Source organism: Pagrus major, chromosome 6 (assembly GCF_040436345.1).
Source record: "Pagrus major chromosome 6, Pma_NU_1.0".
In the NCBI taxonomy this organism is placed as follows: Eukaryota; Metazoa; Chordata; class Actinopteri; order Spariformes; family Sparidae; genus Pagrus; species Pagrus major.
In genome coordinates, this window is record NC_133220.1 from 23,616,529 (window position 1) to 23,635,191 (window position 18,663).

Below are 18,663 nucleotides of genomic sequence, written 5' to 3' on the forward strand. Positions count from 1 at the left end.
ACCAACTTTGGCCAAGATAGTATGTATCAGCATATAAGAACTTTTGTGTATTGTGCTTCATAGAAAGTCACACCTAAGTACACGTAAGGTCATAGTTCATTTATTCATTCCTTTGTGTCACAAACAAACAGTCCCTGAATTCAAGACAAATGGCTTTTATACACTTTGTGAAGTTTGTTTTGTGTACTTTTTCTATAAAATACATGGTACTGTAATATACTTTGAATCTAAAAATGGTAGAAAACCCTGGTCTGTCTTGCACTGTTGGACAACTGTATCGAAGGAAGCAGCTCTCAATCGGTCAGCGCACACAAACACACACAAACACACAAACACACACACCTGCTCACCTGTGATCTGAATCCCGTACAAGAATAAGTGTGACAACATTCACAGAATCACAATAGGTTAATCAATTTATCTCTGCCTTTCTCTCTCTGTCTCTCTCTCTCTCTCACACACACACACACACACACACACACGCACACACACGCACACACACAATCCAAGAGGAAATTCATTCTGTAAACCCAGGATCAATCAATTTTGGGCCACACTGTGTCGGTATACAATTAGAGGTAAGCTACAGGTTCTGTAGGGTGATGATCAGGCAGGATATACTGGGAGGTGCTACAGGACCTTTTGGACATCAAGATGGACTTGTTTTGTAGCACTAAAGTCAATGTGAAATGCTCAATACGTTTGCTGTTGCTCAGAGAAAACATAAAACATGATGTTCTGGTCAAGAGGAGACCGACCTCTGGAATACGAGAATACACTCCAACAACAATTAACTTACAAGATTAGAATCTGAACATTATAAACACAGAGCAGCAAATGTGTCTTTGTCTCAGTGTCCATCAAAACAATCAACCATGTGTCAACCATGGTATGTCACTATGCAGCTGGTGGTACACACACTGTACACTCCACATCTCTGGGGAAGAGTCTGGCGTGTGTTCTGATATTCAACCTGGGCCAGCACCGTCATTGTCTCGTCACCCAGTTGCACTCGTCCTACAGACTGGGTGTGTGGACACAGTGCTCATGTTTGGGGGCAGCAACCATGGGACCCTCTTCCTATACTGAGCGTCATGGTGCCAAAGATCTGGTCAGTCTTAAATACAAACTGAACCCCTACAGGGGTCTATAAGCACAAAAAGTAGAGAGGTATAATATTTATGGTCCAATAAAGGCAGTCACATGAGGCTGACTAAGAGATATTGACAGTAAAAATGCCCGTCGCTCTCGCTCTGCTCCTCAGGGCCTGGTCCAGTTGTCAAGGTTTCTGGCTGGGCTGGTTTGCTGTGAGCTGGGTGGTTAGTTCATTTGGTTTCAGAGTTTCTCAGGTGTCCACCACAGGTCCGATGGATTCATCCTGAGGACTCTCCAGAGAGGACGAGCTGTCGGGGGCAGGCGGGTGAGGGGAGTGGGCGACCCCTACACCTGCGCTGCAGCTCACACAACCCTGTGAGACACAAAGAGAGATTTAAACCTGTGCTCAGGTGAGAAGAAAGATGAACATGTTTATGGTGAGTGTGTGTGACTGGAGATGCCCACCTGTGTGTCGATCTCCTGTGGGATAGTGTGCTGTGAGATCCAGGGATGGACCTCAGCCAGCTCCTCTCTCTGCTCCTGGGTGAACCAGGGCTGGAGGGGCTGTAGCACCCGAAGCTTCTCCCTGTCTTCTGACAACACCTCAATCTGGTCCCTGGAAGAGAGGAAAAGATGCAATTCAGGGCAAATATGAAGGTTTGAATGACATGGGAATAGTTTAAAATGAGAGACAAACATCTTAGTTACATGTTATAAATTTAGGAAAACACATTTTTTCAATCAATTTATCAAAACCTTTTTCAAAAAACATGGCCATCTTATAATCCATATTATCTAAGCCTAAAACAATTTCAGTAGTGTGTTTTCCGATGCAAATTGCTGTGCAGCAGGGGCTGGCTCAATGCTTAATTACACTGGGAAGAAAAGGAAAATGGCCACATGTCAATGTGTGATGCAAAGCATGAATAGACTGGAAACAGATTGATGTTTAGGGTGTACCTGGTGTGGATCTGGTAGTTCATCATGACACGCTCAGGCGTGTGCTGGATCATGGTCCACACTGAGTTCTCCACCCGAGTGTCGAAGCTGTGTTGGTGCTCTGCCGGTGCCTCCTGGCTCTTACGGGCTTTGCGTGATGTGTCCGATGAATCATTGCTGGCAAAGTATTTGCTGCTGTTGCTGCTGCCTGCAAGCCAGAGAGAGTTCTGCATCAGTCACTGCAGCCTGCTTTTAAGTGAAAGTCCTGCTCTTCTGTCAGCATTGTTAAATTATTATTATTATTATAAATTATTTTTTTAGGAAGAATTATTGATGATTATTTTACTCATTTGCAATGTGCCGTAAAATTGCTAACACAGAGTGTGTGAAAAGACAATTTTATGCAGACGTGTGTGTTTTCCCTCTTACCAGTGTGTGATGTGGAGGTTCCATTGGAGCCTGATCCTGATCCAGATCCCAGGGAGCCACCAGACTCCCCTGACCCAGACCCAGAGGCATTGGAGCCGGTCCCTGACCTGGCATCCTCCTGCAGCAGCATGTCAAGCAGCTCACTGGATGTAGACTGGGTGTCATGGTTCCCAGAATCACTGGGGTTGTCACCCTAAGCGAGGCAAAGGTTTAACAGTCAGAACTTTACCAAGAACATCCTGTGAATACAACTATGTACTATAACCCTATACAGGGTATGTATAACAGTGTATCTACTGAGAGAAAGTAAAAGTTTTTGCATGTTGAAGGTTGGCAGAAAACAACAGACTCACCTCATTGGCATGTTGTTCATGGAGGCTCTCGGCGTGGTTGTGCCCGGTACTGCTCTGCCCTTCATTTGGCTTTGGCAGCTCCTCCTGCAGCAAGTTAAGCTGTAGCGGAGAACTGGAGCGAGAGCTGGAGAATAATGCCGGAGGACCAGCTGCCTCGTCCTCTTCCCCGACAGAGGAGCTGGGTCGGGGTGAGCAAAGCAGAGTGCCCAGTGGGGTCTGAGTCTGGGGCACTTGCTGGGTTTGGAACAGGGGCTGAGGAAATTGGACACTGCCAGGGGCAAAGCCCGTCATGGTGATGGGTGCCTGGGGCAGCATGGAAGGAGCAGACGGTGGGTAAATGGACGGGTAACCTGGAGTGAAAGTTGGATAGCTGGGCAAGATGACAGCCATGACTGAAGTCATGTATGGGTTGATGTTTTGGACTGGAGCCATGGGCTGCAGGTTGGGGAAGTTCTGTATATTCTGCAGATTCTGAATGGGCTCCGTCTGGATTTGCTGCATGCCTGGCAGGCTCTGAGTAGGCTGCATGATGCTGAAGTTGTAGCTCAGTTGGGTTTGGTCAGGAGGCTGCAGGACCATGGGGGTCGATCCAGGCAGCTGTTGTGGTCTGGGCAGTTGCTCTTGGACAGGCTGGGTCGCCATCATGGGGAAGAATGGCGCCTGGAGTGGGGTTGTTTGGCTGTAGGGCACCCCCATCTGGGGCTGGGAGGACTCTGAGGAGGGCCAGGAGGAATTGGGACCAGGTGGAGAAGTGTAGCTATCTGAGGAAGTCTGAGGTTTGGCGCGCTTGTGCCTGGGCTTTCCTCTCCGAGTGCGGTTCCACCCAGCACCACTCACTGGACGTAGATAGTCGCCTGTGGTGAAATAGACATAATAAGTTCGATGGGAGGCGCCAGAGTTTCCCTTAAAAACACACATTCTGCACCTTTGTAAATAAATACATACCTGGGTGGTGGGAGTGAGCCATAGAGCTGTTGTCCAGCTGCAGATAGGAGCTGTAGGGGCTCTGGAGGATGCGATGGCGGAATCGATCCACATACTCTTGCTCCTCCTTCTGGGTGTGAGCTGACAGCACCTCCTTGGTGAGACCGATAAACCTTCGTTCCTCTGTGGCGAGGCTGGGGGCCAGACGGACAGGGGTCGGAGCAGCATCAGCAGGCTCGCTGCCCATCGGGGCATCCTCTGGGGCCGTGGCCTCTGTGGGAGAACATTAAGGAACAAACATGTTCAAAAGGCCGTTTTCCAAAGTGACAGTGTTCCAAAGTTTTTTTTTACCTAACTTTGAAAATATAAATTTAAAGGATTTTCCAAACTTTCAAGACTCTGTATGAAACCCAGTGTAAGGGTATGTTAAATACCTGATTCAGGCTGTGGCACATGGACGATGGTGCTGCTGTATGAACACTGGCTGGTGACAGAGACTACGCTCATAGCCTTGGTGGACATTGTGATGTCCGTCAGAGGCGCTCCAACAACTGCTGCTGCCGTCGGGGCCACTGACACCCCACTGTCCAGCACCACTGTAAAATCAGGGGAAACACGGTGAATAAAAGCAAGTGTTGCTTTTACAAAGAATATTACAATATATATCCCAAATGATGATAGAGTAGTAAACTGTGTGGTGTCTGTGTGCTGTGTTCATACCATCTGAGCTGGCCTGAGCTGTGTCAGTGGCTCCAGCAGGCTTGTCGTCTTCTGAGGTAGAGGATGAGGAAGAAGAGGTGGCCAAGGAATGGGAGTCACTCTTGCGCTTGAGGGCTGGACCTGTACAGCTCTCCAAATATCTGGAACACACACACAAACAATTAACAGAGTGACAGGAATAATGTGATCTAAGAGTGGCGTTATGATGCTACATCCACACACCTGAAAATGTTGTCCACACAGTTGATCTGCTGATAGGAGGGAATGTGTGTTTGCTTCCTACTTTCTTCAGGATCTCTGACCTCAGGGTTGGAGACTATGGGGGGCAGACGTGCTGGAAAAATAAAGGTTCATTTTAGCCAAAACAATTTATCACAGTTTTGTTTTTATTATATGTGTGTGGGTCTGCATTACCTGCGGCAGGTTTGCCAAGAAGAGCAATTTTGTGGCTACCCAGATAAGCCTGCTGGCCCCAACTCTTCACTCTGTTCACATCAGCACAGATCTGCTGCAGAGTCATCTGCAATAAGACACAAACAATGTATCAGCATGATTTACATTGGCAGCAGGGTTACCACTGGCTTCCTGGCCTGTGATGTCACTGTTATGTCTCACCGGTTCCCGGTGCGCGTCCTCCCACAGGTTACCATTGCTGTCACTTGAAGAGGCTACGCTGATGTAGTGCTCATGAGAGCCGTTACTTCCCAAACTGCCGTAACCACTGGAACCGTTGTTATGGACCGGCTGTGGAGGAGAGACACAGAGAAGTGAAAGCACTGGTGAAAAACTGACAGAAAGATAAAATGTGTTGGATAGAGAGGTGTGTGTTTGTGTTAGTAAGGCTGTACACCTATGGACATGTATGTGGTCTAGGACTACAACTTTCACTATCAATTAACCTATCAATTATCTCACTAGGCAATAAAATGCTTCAAAAACGCCAAGAATGAATAAGGGGAAATTCTAGTTTAGCAAGAAAAAAAAAAACACCAAAAAGGATTCATTTCAAATTAATATGAAACAGAAACGGTAAGCTGATTTTAATATCCATGCCCTGAAAACATTACATTTTTCTCTAATATCAAACAATAATAGATATTTGAATTATGCATTTCTTTCAGTATTGAAATAATGACCTGCAGGAAAAGCTTGTAGATCTTTGCTTGTAGATCTTTTATTTCCTCATGGGTGACCGGGATATCGTCCTTAGTCGGTGCAGCAAACACATCCTCATTCAGTGGACTCCTGGTGACAAAAGTGGTGTCATTAAAACAGGAGGATTAAAAGGCAGTACATGTAATTATAAAGTCCCCCACCTGACCACATAGAAAGCATCAAGATTTTATTTTTTAATATAAAACTTTCAATAGGTTTTTGTCTTTGTGAACTTACGTCCTGACTTTATGACGTCCAATGATGAAAGCCACCTTGCGGCTCCAAGGGTTGATGAAGCTGGACCAGCTGGTGTCCAAGGTGATGTGGTCTCCATTCTGACACCGCAGACGCACTGGAGAGTGCTCAAACGGAGACTGGCCCGCATATTTCAACACTGAACATGGTGTTAAGAGAAAAACATCAAGGTAAGGGGGAATATGTAGATGAATGGTCACTATAATCAACATTGGAGGAAATCCTGGGTGAATCCCAAATTGGGGTGAAATTAGTTATTTGTGTTTTTGCTTAACCTACAAAATGTTTTTCCTATTAATCAATTAGTTCAATTAGATTAGATTAGTATGTTCAATGACAACTTCTCATGTCAATATATTAATAAGGTCTTTTTTATACTTTCTAATTAAAAGAAAAAAGTATGTGTCTTGAACACTTACCTTTCCGGTGCATAGACAGCATCAGGGGGCGGTCGTCTGGGTGGATGCAAGTCAGCAACGACGAGCCAATCAGATCCTGAGGAAGGTATCCTAGCAATGGCACAGCCCTAAAAGGCAATAACCATCAAATTAGCTTCACCAACACAGCGCCACCAAAAAGCTCAATGTAAACTCTGATCGTTCGTGTGTGTACTGACCTGTCATCCACTTCCAGGAACACACAGCCAGGGGAGTGAGTGGTGGTGAAGATGCGCTTGTCCAAGGGGATCCGAGGTGCTGCACAAACAGATAATATTAATGTCAGGGATATGTGAGGGCTCTTTCTTACATGTTTAAGTACAAGAAAACCTCTGAATACTGATGACTGATAGATAAGCAGAGGTAGTAAGGTATTAAGTCATAACATTAATTTGTTCACAACTTCCTCAGAAACATCTCTGGTGGCATGAAATGAGCAAGGGTTGTGTGTCCAAACACAAGCAAAAAAAAAAAGGTAAAACAAGCAAGCTTGTTGTTTACTATTCGTGTATTCATAATTGTACCTTCATATCCAGAGATGATGCGTTCAGCCAGCGCCAGGCAGCACGACTCCTCCTCCTCCTGATTGCTTCCTTTTCCCTGCACCTTCAGCAGGTAGGGTGTTATCCGAAATGGGTTGTAACGCATCTCACCCTCACGGTCCTTCCCACCCCTAAAACATAAATTGACATTTTTGATTTCCACTGTGATGCATGAAGTACACAGAAGCCGTTTTACTCAATTAATATTAAAAGATAACTTCTGTATTTTTCAACCTTGGCCCTATTTCACATGTTTTTGATACCTAAATGACTAATGAGGACAACAATTTTTGAACTTGTTTCAGTATTGAGCTGGGCCACTGCAGCGAAACAGACGATGTGAGAACCATCTGCAGGCCATTGGGAACCATCAAAGTAAGTCCACTGAATGCTTGTTTTGCACCCAGCATACTCAGATTGTTATTCTAAGTGTCTGACGGCATTAAGGAAAGGATCCCTGCAGAGTTAGAACTTTTCGTTAAACTGGCAAGAGGCAAGTTTTTTGTTTTAATGTATCTTTATGAAGTAAACCTTGATTGCACAGTGTAATGGTCACAGAATGATGACACCATGGCATTTAGATTGGTTCCCCATCAACCTTGCTGTTTATTTGTCTACCACCTGGCACAAAATCTGGCACAAATCTAACATAATGAAAGCTGACCGTGGATCTAGTCAGGCTGGCAGTCTGGCCCCATTTCTATCTGCTGTCAGTTCTCAGTTATAGACGAAATGAATAAACAAAGTCACGTTTTGTCCTGTGTTGTTGGTAACAGAAATGATCCAGTAGTCTTTGCTAGGGTGGCACAAACAATAATACCTCTTGAGAACGTATGGAGTGCAGACGCTGTCTGAATCTGTGGAATTCATATTTTTCTGAGCATATGAAATGTTCCCAGAAATTTCATTATTGTGAAATCGCAGATTTATGGAAGGCCTAGTACAAGAGGGATCCTTAATAGAAATCAAAATAAAGTAAGTATACTGACCTGATTCTGCAGAAAAAAGACTTGACCTGGGCAGAGTCAAACAGAATCCCAGCTGCAGAGACAAAGAACAACAAAAAGTTAGATTATCTGCCAGTTCTTTTAATTCCATTAGTTATCTGCACTGATTCACAATTATTTATAAACAAACTGAGCTAAAGTCACCTAATATAAGCTTTGATACTGACATTTAAACAAAACCTAAATGCAGTATAATAAATGTGGTCCAAACACACCTGTGTTAGAGTTGCTCCAGGGGGGCAGATGCAGCTGAGCCGTGTGCGAGTAGAAGACATTAACATCTTGGTGGAAGAGTAGCTCCACAAACTTGGCTGACTCCAGGAACTTCTTCTTGCAGCACAGGATGCTGGGAGCCTGCTCCGACGCGTACATCACACGGCCACTCGACAGCGAGAAAACCACAACGAAGGAGTCCTACACACAGGCACAGAGAGACGTACGCACGCACATGTAGAAAGACACAAGCACACAGGCGAGCCAAGTCACAGACACACACAAGCAGTAAACACACATACACTCACACACACCACCAGGCGTGAGGCAAAAGTAAACTTACATGTGCATGTATGATGTGAGTGTGTTTGCAGCTTTAAGTGTGTTTAAGTGTGATGGAGCCATGAATCAGGATCAAAACTGGATACATGAACAATTTCCAACAAATCCTCTGTTGTTGTGACTTACTGTAAGTATGTGTGTCTTAAGTGATAAATGTATGACAGTGTGTGTGTGTGTATGTATACCGTGTTTTTAAGCGTGTGTTCAGAGGTAACTCTCTCCAACTCCTCCAGGGTGCAAACACTGGCATCTCTCCTCTCCTCCTGGCCATTTTGCATCAGCAGTTTGTAATATTCGCTGTTGGCTAGAGAGCAACACACAAACACATATGATGGTATCAGAAAAAGTGGTGACATTACTCTGAATATTTAAAGAAAAAGCAGAACTTAAGAGTTTTCAGTTGTCAGGTTACCTTGCACTTGTTTGACACAGTTGAGCGCGTAGTGTAAGGCCTCCACAGTGCTGGCTTTGCTGCGACTGCGTTTGTCAGATGGAAGCCTCTTCTTCATTTCAGCCACTGTGGTCATCACTTCTCTGTGGGTCTGCCCTCTGCTGTCATCTGTGTTCTCACTGCTATAAACAGTCAGAGAGTTTAACTTAATACAATGCAGTGGCAAACACAACAGTTTTAAAGGAGCTATTTGTAATTTCCAGCAACCTGCTTCAAATGAATAGGGGGCAGTGTTTCCCCCTTTCTCAGTGTTTAAGTTCAAAGCCTTTTTCTCATTTATCTTATATATTCCATTTGTTTCTATGCAAATTCATTATTGTAAGTTGTTAAAATTGTAAAGACCGAAATAATTACTACTATGTATATATTTATTTACCCATATATTCACTATTGCTAAGTTGTTGCATTCTTTTGTTACACAACCTTTGGAGGTATACATTGATACAAAATTTTGAGGACAATTCATTCTATTGGTGTAACAAACACAGATCTGTGTAAGCAGGTATTCTAAACAACCCTTGTAACCCACATTTCAGTAAAGCTGGCACAAACCCATTTCCAGTAGGTTGGAATGTTTCATTTCAGTTATTGTCAACACAAAAAGCCTTTCGTGTTTTGCCATTTATTGCAAAGTTTACAAAATTCACAAAAATATCACTGCAATAGTGGACACTAAAATGCCACTCCTTTTTTAGAGGAAGGAATTTGCCTTAGTGGCTGGTACATAATAAATGAAGGCTAATTACTGCAACAGTGAAGACCATAAATACAGAACACAAAAAATACATGTATATAATATATGTATGTTTTAGACTCACAAAGCTGTACAGTTTTGTGCAAACCACTTCATCATGGCATATGCAAAAGTTCACAGTATAAAGAATGTGTCATGGGATGATGGTCAAAGATGTCAGCTAATGTAATGTATAGAGACAGACGTCCATTGGGGGGGCTTGTTGTTGAGACCAGCTGCAGATGAAGTGGTAATTCATCACTGGGGTGTCTGGACTGGATTTCTGCTCCTAAAAACACAAAGATGTGGCAGGGCAGTTAGATTAGTTCAGACTCAATTGTTTTTATCAGAACATGTTAGGACTGTGTTTATTTTACAGTGTGAGCAGTGATTGATCAGGCTCAGATACATACAGTGAGAACTCTGTAGTGTATTGAATGTTTTTTGTAAAGCTCTCTGTACATGTAAGATATGATTAGTAGAATCTTTCATTTTGATATTACAGACAGTATTTATTAATTATTTCACTCAGATGATGTCCCTACCCATAATACATACATCACAGTGCCATCTGCCCTCTTTTAGGAAAAGAAGGTTGTAGAGGCTAAACCTAGTGCTTAAGCCACTGAGGGGCTGCATAGAGGGCTGAACTTAGGTTGACGCGCTTGCCGAACACTGCGAGACACAGATGACTTCGGAATCGGTTAATTTGCGATCATGGTTTATTTTTCTCACCAAAACATCTTCTAGTGTGAACAAAGTCCATGCACCATTACCAATGCGACTCGCCTGCCGCAGCATGACAGAGCAGTCGAAAACTGTGTGCTCTTCCCCTTTGCAGCACCTGACCCCTGACCCCGGAACAATAACTCCCACCTATGTAGACTCCCCTTTTGTGGTGCGCTGAGGACACCTACTGGCCCCATACAGACACGCAGTCACACAGAAATGGCTCATACAAAGGTAAAGAACAGTTGTATACAAAACGAATGATTTTATATTGTCACATAGCGAAAACATGGACTGCAGAGAAAAAAACTGTCCACATTATCTAACAGTGTCATTGCTGCAGTGAGACGCGTAATAAATCTTGTAATGTCCTCAAAAATGTATATCGAAGTTACTTAACAGTCTCATAACCGTAATGCCAATATAATGAATTGAAAGACAATATTTGGTCTACTACTGGGTCCCTAAAATCGCAATTTACAGTCATCTGTTATAAATAAAAACAACTAATAACTGACAGCAGAGCAAGAATACAGCTGGTCAAAACAAGACTGCTATCTTATGATCTGATGTATACAAGTTTACATTATAGCTTACTTGGCTCAGTTTGAGCACTGCCGCATTAACTAAAAACAATCACACCTAGCTAGCTGTTATAGTTTGTGTTGTCATTAGTTAAACTAAAGCTATGTTTCAGTAAACAGACAATGTTAGATGTTACTTACCGGTCTGAAGAAACTTTGCAAGTTCATCTTTTTTACTTGTCCACAGCTGTCTCCAGCGTGGGAAAGCCCCGACAAAATGTACTCCTGTTTAGCGTCGTTCTAAGTCGCTTCTTTTCTACGCTGTGGACATGGTTTCTTTTCAGGAGCTGCTGTCTGAGATCATCTTTGTGTTTACTGAATAACTAACCAAGGCTGTAAGCCATAGCTCACGCCGGCCGGCTCGACTTCTCCCTCTCTCCTGCGGCACACTAGAGGCTACAGTGACTCACTATCACCCCTCAGGCCGGGAGGATTTATTACAGAATGTATTACAGAAGCTGCTTAGCGGTGGATATCTCTGCAATGCAATACAGAGGCATCTTGGACATAACGCCAAAACTGTTACTTCTTCACACTCTGTTGATAGGGTTAGTTCATTTTTTAAATATTTTAAACTTAAATTATGTTCAGATCTTAAAATTGCACCTTTAAGCCTTGATTTAAAAAAACTGGAAGCTCAAGCAGATCCCAAGTGTTCTCATATACGTGGTGCATAAGAACTGAAATGCTGCTTCTCTGTGTTTAGTTTCAACAAAAGGAATAGTAATATTCCTTTCTAGTCATTTTGTTTGTTTATTAATTAGACTAGAAAGGTAGCAGACTTGCCACTCAGAGGGTAACCAGTAACATTAGCCAGCGACTTGGCTAAATGTTTGACTTGTTTTCAAGCTGTTTGATCATCTGACTGGTCATGTGTGTTGCTCCACTGGACCAATTTTCAGCGATGACTTTGGGGATTGCAATGTTGTCATGGATAGAACTAGTAGACAGGGATAAACAAATAAACATTTTGTTTTTGTGAGCTGTTAGCACAAGGTATCAAAACTTGCACAGATATTAATCACTTTTCTAAAACAAGTTTTAAAACACTCCCTTGTTGATATCACCAGATGCAAAGCCACTGTTTTGATATACTGTGTTGCATTTTAAAACTCATTTGAGATAAATCAAGAGACGAGCGTGCAGCTCAGTCAGGGCACACCCAATCAGACAAATACCTCTTAGTTGACGCTGAAGTGGATCCCATGGCGCTACCAGGGCTGTGATTGGCTGAGGAAGAGAGGTCATGTGATCCGCTAGTCATCTCCTCATCTTCCTGCCCAACTTCCCCCCCTGAAGCTCTGCTCTCCTCCCCCCTGTGGCGCTCTGACTGCGCCCCTCTGTCGTGCTGTGCCAATGGCACCCTCCCCTCCCCCCCATGTTCTCCAGTGGTTGATGGTACTGCAGGCTCCTCCCCATCCGGACCGCTGTCACCTCCAGGCATCTCTGCACTTTGGTCGCACATCAGTAATAATTTTCCCAATCCCAGTGGTCAGTAAAGGTCTTCATATGTTCAACAAGAGGAATGGGTTCCATGTGGTGACGACAACAAAGAATCCATTCAATCAATGCTGAATGTTGGATGTAAAGGTCTACCTTGAACTCTGTAAGACAAAATAAAATAAAGGAAGATAATAAAAAAACAGTATACAAACAAACAACATCAAAGAAATAGCAGCAGGTGGTATCTTCTGAACTTCTGCCACTGAAAACACAAATCTAGTATCTGAGGTGTGTCATATACTGACTGTAAACAGTAAAGTACTATATACACATTTTATAGTGTTTTGTATTTGCAGTGAGTATGCATGAAATTAATAGGCCTGCACAGTTAATTGAAGTATAATCATGATCGCAATACAGCTAAGTGTAATATCCAAATCGCAAAAAGCTGCACTTTTCTTTTAAAGAAAAGTTGTAACAAAACGGCATTATGATGAAGTACTGTAGTGCTACAGAGATGGACCGGACTGGATAATAAAGACAGAAAACACATTTGTTTGGGTCTGTCCCCTCATCCTCCTGATTTTTATATTTTTTCAGTAAAAATGAAAATTGTCCTTTTCTTTTTGTTGGTTTGTTTCATTAGTAAGGTTACTATTGCTGTTGTTGTTGCTATTTTTTATTGTTAGACTTTCTCTTTCAGCTGTCCAAGTCACTTCCAAACCTTTCCCCCCTTTTTTCTGCTTCTGAACACACACACACACACACACACACACACACACACACACACACACACACACACACACACACACACACACACACACACACACACACACAACCGCCTTTCAGAACCCTCAACATACAATGCAATAATTTGTTTTGCTTGTTCGTTTATTTGTCTTGTCTTGCTGTCTCCATTGTTAACAGTATCTTTTTTGTTTCACACATAGTATCATTCCTTCCATGTCTCTCACCTGTCTTGTGTTGCATCACTAAATAAAAAAATAAATAATTGCAATCAGATCCACAAAAAAAGAAGAACATTGTGATGCATAAATGATCATTCCCACTAATCATGAATCATATCACAATCACAGTATCTGTCTAAATAATCGCATTATGATTTTTGACCATATTGTATATCTGTAGGAATAAAATGTTCTGTGGAAAAATACATTGTTTTTCTTTTCTCGAATGTGAATGACACACAATCTGTCTTGTTATCTAATACTATTGGACAATCTGACAATCAAATGGACTCACTGCCGTCTTACTCACTCCCATCATCTACGATGTACACATATGAGCACATCTCACCTATCAATACTGCCAACACCAGTACAACTCTGCCAAATCCCAGTCTTTATACAACACCAACAAAACAACAACAATGTGACCATCTGCAGCCTCAGAGCTGATGCCCAATGAGACATTTTTTTCTCATCTTTCAACCAAAGCTTCTTCTTTGTAATGAAAAAACGTTACAAAAGAAAACAGAGGTAACGTCTTTGCTATCCCCAGTCACCTGCCTCTTCTAGCTTGATTTCAGCCATCATATCAGCTATAAAATAACAGTTGCCGCCACAAACACACAACAGTGAGACAAGACGATTGAGACACAGAGAGAGAGGGAGACACACTGAGAGGTACAAACAGGAGCCAGGGAAAATATCCTGCGTCGTTCAACAAGTCGTCACTGCAGGATTACATAACCAGCTTGCTCAATTCGGAGCGTATAAGCTATCCTCCTATTATACTGAGTGCGTGTGTACAAGGCACAGACGCAAACCCATGCTTACTTTGGTGTAGGTATGATGCTCTGGCCTTGTCTTATTTTTACAATATACATACGAACCTGATAAAGCCACACTAAGGTCAAGGTGCTGAGACAGTTTAGTAATCTGTACTTTGCTCCCCCATTTCTCACAGGGGAAATGTGTGAGTCTTCTACAAAGCAAATTGCAATATAAATGTAAACAAAAGGTTAGTTGCACCACTAAAATTGCTGATTGGAACACATTATCACTCAACAGATTGATTGACTGGTCATAAGGATAATCACAGAAAAACAATCTGTTGTTTGTTTTTTGAATGGTCTGAATATGGTCTGTACACATCAGTAATGTTTGTAGGCAAAGGAGTTAAACTGTCCCATAGAAGTTGAGAACAACACAATTGAAAGTTAAACTGTTTGGCTGCATATAGATACCATTTATAAGGTCAAAACAAAAACAAAACAACTGAAATTTGTTTAAAGCAAAAAAAAACGGGACATCCAAAAATAATGTTAATGAGGATATTTTCTAATACACGTAGCACGGACAACAACGTCACAGATAAAATAAACAAGCAATGATCTGTGTTCCACTGTTACAGATAGGACTAATTCTCACAAGACTAAACTACAGTGGCCCACAATGCACCGCAACTCAAGAGAAGGTACACATATAAACAAAAAAAAATAAAAATTCTTCAATTTGACAAGAAATTCCAAAACGTAGCTCATCAGCTTTTTAAAAGCCCTCAGTTCTATTTGTGGCACCTCAATTCCCTCGTCAAGACCAAAGCCCCAGTACTGGTGATCCTCACCTTCATCAGCGGTGGATGGCGTCAAATAGGCAGCATTGTGATCACATAAAAATCTGCACTCGAAGGTATTATGTAAATTACACAAGGAAGTAGTCGTCTTTAATATGGGGATTATTTAAGGAAGGAAATCTTCTTGTGGGAAAGACCAAATATTACACGTAATTAAATACAAAACTAAATGTCATTACTTTACAAACAGACATCACATACACACAACGGCAACTTAGAAGGAAAAAATGTCCTCCCCTTAAAAAAATGTGATAATGTGTAACTTTAAACATCAATGCTTGACATTCTGTAGCCTAAAACCTTGGGATTTAACTGGAATAATAATATCTACGTGAGTATCATGCAGGCTACAGCTCATCCTTCTGGTGGTTGGAGAGTAAATGTTTATATCTAATATTAAACAATAAAATCTCCCCACAAGTTGTCCACATAATAGATTCCAGAACTTTTTCCACTCTGTATGGTTATGTGAGGTGCTTGCAGAAGTCACTTTCAGAGCATAAGCAGGCTATGGCTGAACAATATGCAAAAGAAATCAGATTGCAATTATTTTGACAGCTATTGCTCTAAGATTTTCGTGGGTATGGTAATTTTTGCATTTCATGTTCACTGAAAATGATTTTTGCTGGGCTCTATACCAAAAACTTTTCCCCCCTTATGTCTGGAAAATATGATTTGTACATCGGAGCATCTCTTACACCACAATTCTTCATTTATTATTATATGTTTTGTGACACATTCTACACAAAAATTGCAGCTCCTGACATTTGGATATTGCACTTTGTAATATTGTGATTTTGCTAATACTTTGATCAATTTTTCAACCCTAAGCAGAGCAGATTAGTGAGAGAAGAAAGAAATCCACGGTCCTAACGTCAAGAACTTCATGAGTCACACAAACCATGGCAACAACAAGTGTGTCCGTGCCATGTTCAACAATTTTTAGTGCCCTCTGCAAACACTTCTGTTGTTGTTGTTGTGTGTATTTGCAGAGTGTTACTGCATTTTGGTTGTGGATTCTGTATTTACAGTGTGTTTTCTAAATGCTGTGCATGTGTTGTGGAATTGATGAGGATGTTTTCTTAATTTGATTGTGTTTTGTCTATTTGCATCTGTTTTCTTAAGTTGCATGGCCTTGAGCTCTCTTGTCCACCTTACCAAACAATATACATAGCCTGAATTTGTATGACAACAATATGATAAGATATCATCTCAATGTAATTCTTCTGAAATAAATATCACACCTTCTGTTAAAATAAAATGCCTGGTTGTCTTGTCACAAAATATTGCCACATTGCAATGAAAACATGTCTTCATTTGAGCAAAAAACACCTTAGGCAACTTGGCTTCTGAGGGGAGCAACACCCTTTGCCTGTTTTTCACCAGTTTACAGGACTAACTGTACATGGAGTCAAAGAACAGCCATGAGCAATGCAATGTCAGTGCCAAAGCCAAAATCAAACTAAACTGTGTCTCCTGCAAATTTTTGTATATGGATTCAACAACATAGATGAAAAGCAGTTAAGGAGCTTATCTTGATATATCAAAGAGCTGCTCAGACACACTCAAATCTCACAACACAACTACACTACAAACTCCAGCCAATATGGAAGTAAAAGCCTTGGCAGGCTATACATCCAGGGCAACAACATTTCGTTATGAAATCATAATAATACATAATAACATCATTCACAGACTGGTAACATGCAAACATGTTTTATCTACACCTTTTATCTACAAGATTAACATTTATTTCATTAAGGAAAAATACTTTTATTAAATATTAATAAAAGTATTATTAATGATTACGATTTAGGTGGAACTGGGCTTACTGGCTTCCGACAACAAGTTAAATATTCATTGCTGGGGATGTATACATCCAGTAGTAGTATAGTGAGTTTGTATGAATACCTATATATTGTAAATACCAAGTTCATATTGTAAATACTATGTATATACGAGTTAATTCTATTTCTTATCTCTATTATATTGTTTATTTTTTACTTTTTATTATTGTTTAAGTGTGATACTGTCCTTTGGCTGCTGTGACTAAGGAATTTCCCCATTTGCGGGACAAATAAAGGATTTCTGATTCTGATTCTGATTCTGATATATATAGGTCACCTCTAACACCAAGATTATCTCTACAACTACACAAACATACACAAATACAAGTGATATGACAGAAGATGAGTAATTCAACCCTAACCCTAACACAGACACCTGTTTTACATGCTTTCATCCTATGGAAAAAGCAAAGCTCTTCCGACTTGAACAACAGCCCACAACCCACTCCCACTGAAAACAAACCTGACACTCATTACAGTTCACTATCCCCTCCCCGCATGAACCCAGTAACCTCAATAACCTCAGTAACTACAGCTCAGGCTAAAGGGAGAGACTAGTACTACTCTACCATAAGCTCGAGCACGACCGCCATTATTATGACGTTATTACAGTCACGTTATTATGCATATTGCCACACATCTCGCCAGCTGCAAACTACAATTAATGACACATTACATTTTAGAGTATTATCATTGGTAAATCTAGAAAATAGCGAGACTGTAAAACCAGATTGTGTTATTTTAAATAACATGTCAATTATTACTGTGTAACGTGAGCTGACAGATTAATGACTTATGATAGTTAGTGACTTTTTAGTTGTTATAATAACTCCACTTCAAGCAATGTAAGCGTCTCAGAGCCACTTTAGCTGCAGTCTGGTAATAGCATAACTCGCTCAGCGCCACTCGCTAACTGCAAAAGCCTGACTTATGGCAGACATGTCATTTAGCTAACACATATTAGCAACGGACACTACTGTACACTTCGCACAGCCAAGTCATGCTTTACTGTATGGAGAGGTAAAGCAACCAACTTAAACCACACAATACAGACGTTTAAGAGTATACTAGGAGACAAGACAAGAATTAAAATGCATTTGTTTACATCCACTGTTCTCTTGGTTGGTGCCGTGGGCGAGGTTGCTAGCAAGCTTAGCTAACTCGCGAACGACACCTCAAATCTCTTATCTTCTGATGAAATATTTACCTTTCCGACTTCCCGTGTGTTTCCGCTTCAATATCCACACATTCAATTTATATCAAATTGATTGCAGGACTATATTAAGGATATTTTTTGGAATTATCTTCCAATCACGTAGGTAAATCGTCATCCACTCCGGAGCGCTTGACACATTTGTGCAACGTGAGGCCGGTGCAGTGTAACTCCGCCTACTCGACGATGATTGGACAGAGCGATTAAGTGTCTTTCGTGTGATTGGATGTGGAGTCTGGCAGTGGGCGTGTCTAAACAGCAATCTGTTCGATGCTTGGTGTCGGTTCACGTGGACCTCCATGTTACACAACAGAGGGACAACAAGCCTGATGTAGACTGCGAAAGCACCTACTCATTACAGCGCGCTGCATCCAGCCCTCTACAGCTCAATGAATGAACCCAGGTGCTATATGATCCAGCTCATGCAGTTCACACATCTTGTTACCTTTCGCAGGAAGTTCTGACTTTGAATTATATTGATATTTCGGATTTTATCAAATGTGAATATTGTATATTGAGCTTTTGCCTGTGATAATTAACTCAGTAACTTTTTTTTTTTTAGCATTGGTTTGACAAAACACAATTTAGATTTATATTTAAACCAAACTAGGGGTCGATTGACTGTTTGAAAACAATTCTTAGTTGCAGCCATGA

At 41.5% G+C, this 18,663-nt stretch overlaps 1 protein-coding gene across 1 annotated transcript; it reads right to left on the reverse strand.

Moving 5' to 3' along the window:
* Positions 1 to 84: 84 nt before the first annotated feature.
* per3 (period circadian clock 3) lies at positions 85 to 18,130 on the reverse strand. Its single transcript, XM_073469038.1, has 22 exons — positions 18,004 to 18,130; positions 12,087 to 12,512; positions 8,824 to 8,984; positions 8,597 to 8,715; positions 8,072 to 8,270; positions 7,839 to 7,890; positions 6,832 to 6,980; positions 6,487 to 6,565; positions 6,290 to 6,396; positions 5,853 to 6,009; positions 5,597 to 5,705; positions 5,076 to 5,204; positions 4,875 to 4,980; positions 4,683 to 4,794; positions 4,461 to 4,600; positions 4,175 to 4,336; positions 3,762 to 4,013; positions 2,817 to 3,670; positions 2,464 to 2,656; positions 2,056 to 2,242; positions 1,561 to 1,711; positions 85 to 1,468 (listed from the first exon to the last, which is right to left on the reverse strand). Exons 2-22 carry the CDS (start codon positions 12,371 to 12,373, stop codon positions 1,346 to 1,348), a joined length of 3,828 nt encoding a protein of 1,275 aa, XP_073325139.1. The 5' UTR covers positions 12,374 to 12,512; positions 18,004 to 18,130; the 3' UTR covers positions 85 to 1,345.
* Positions 18,131 to 18,663: the final 533 nt, after the last annotated feature.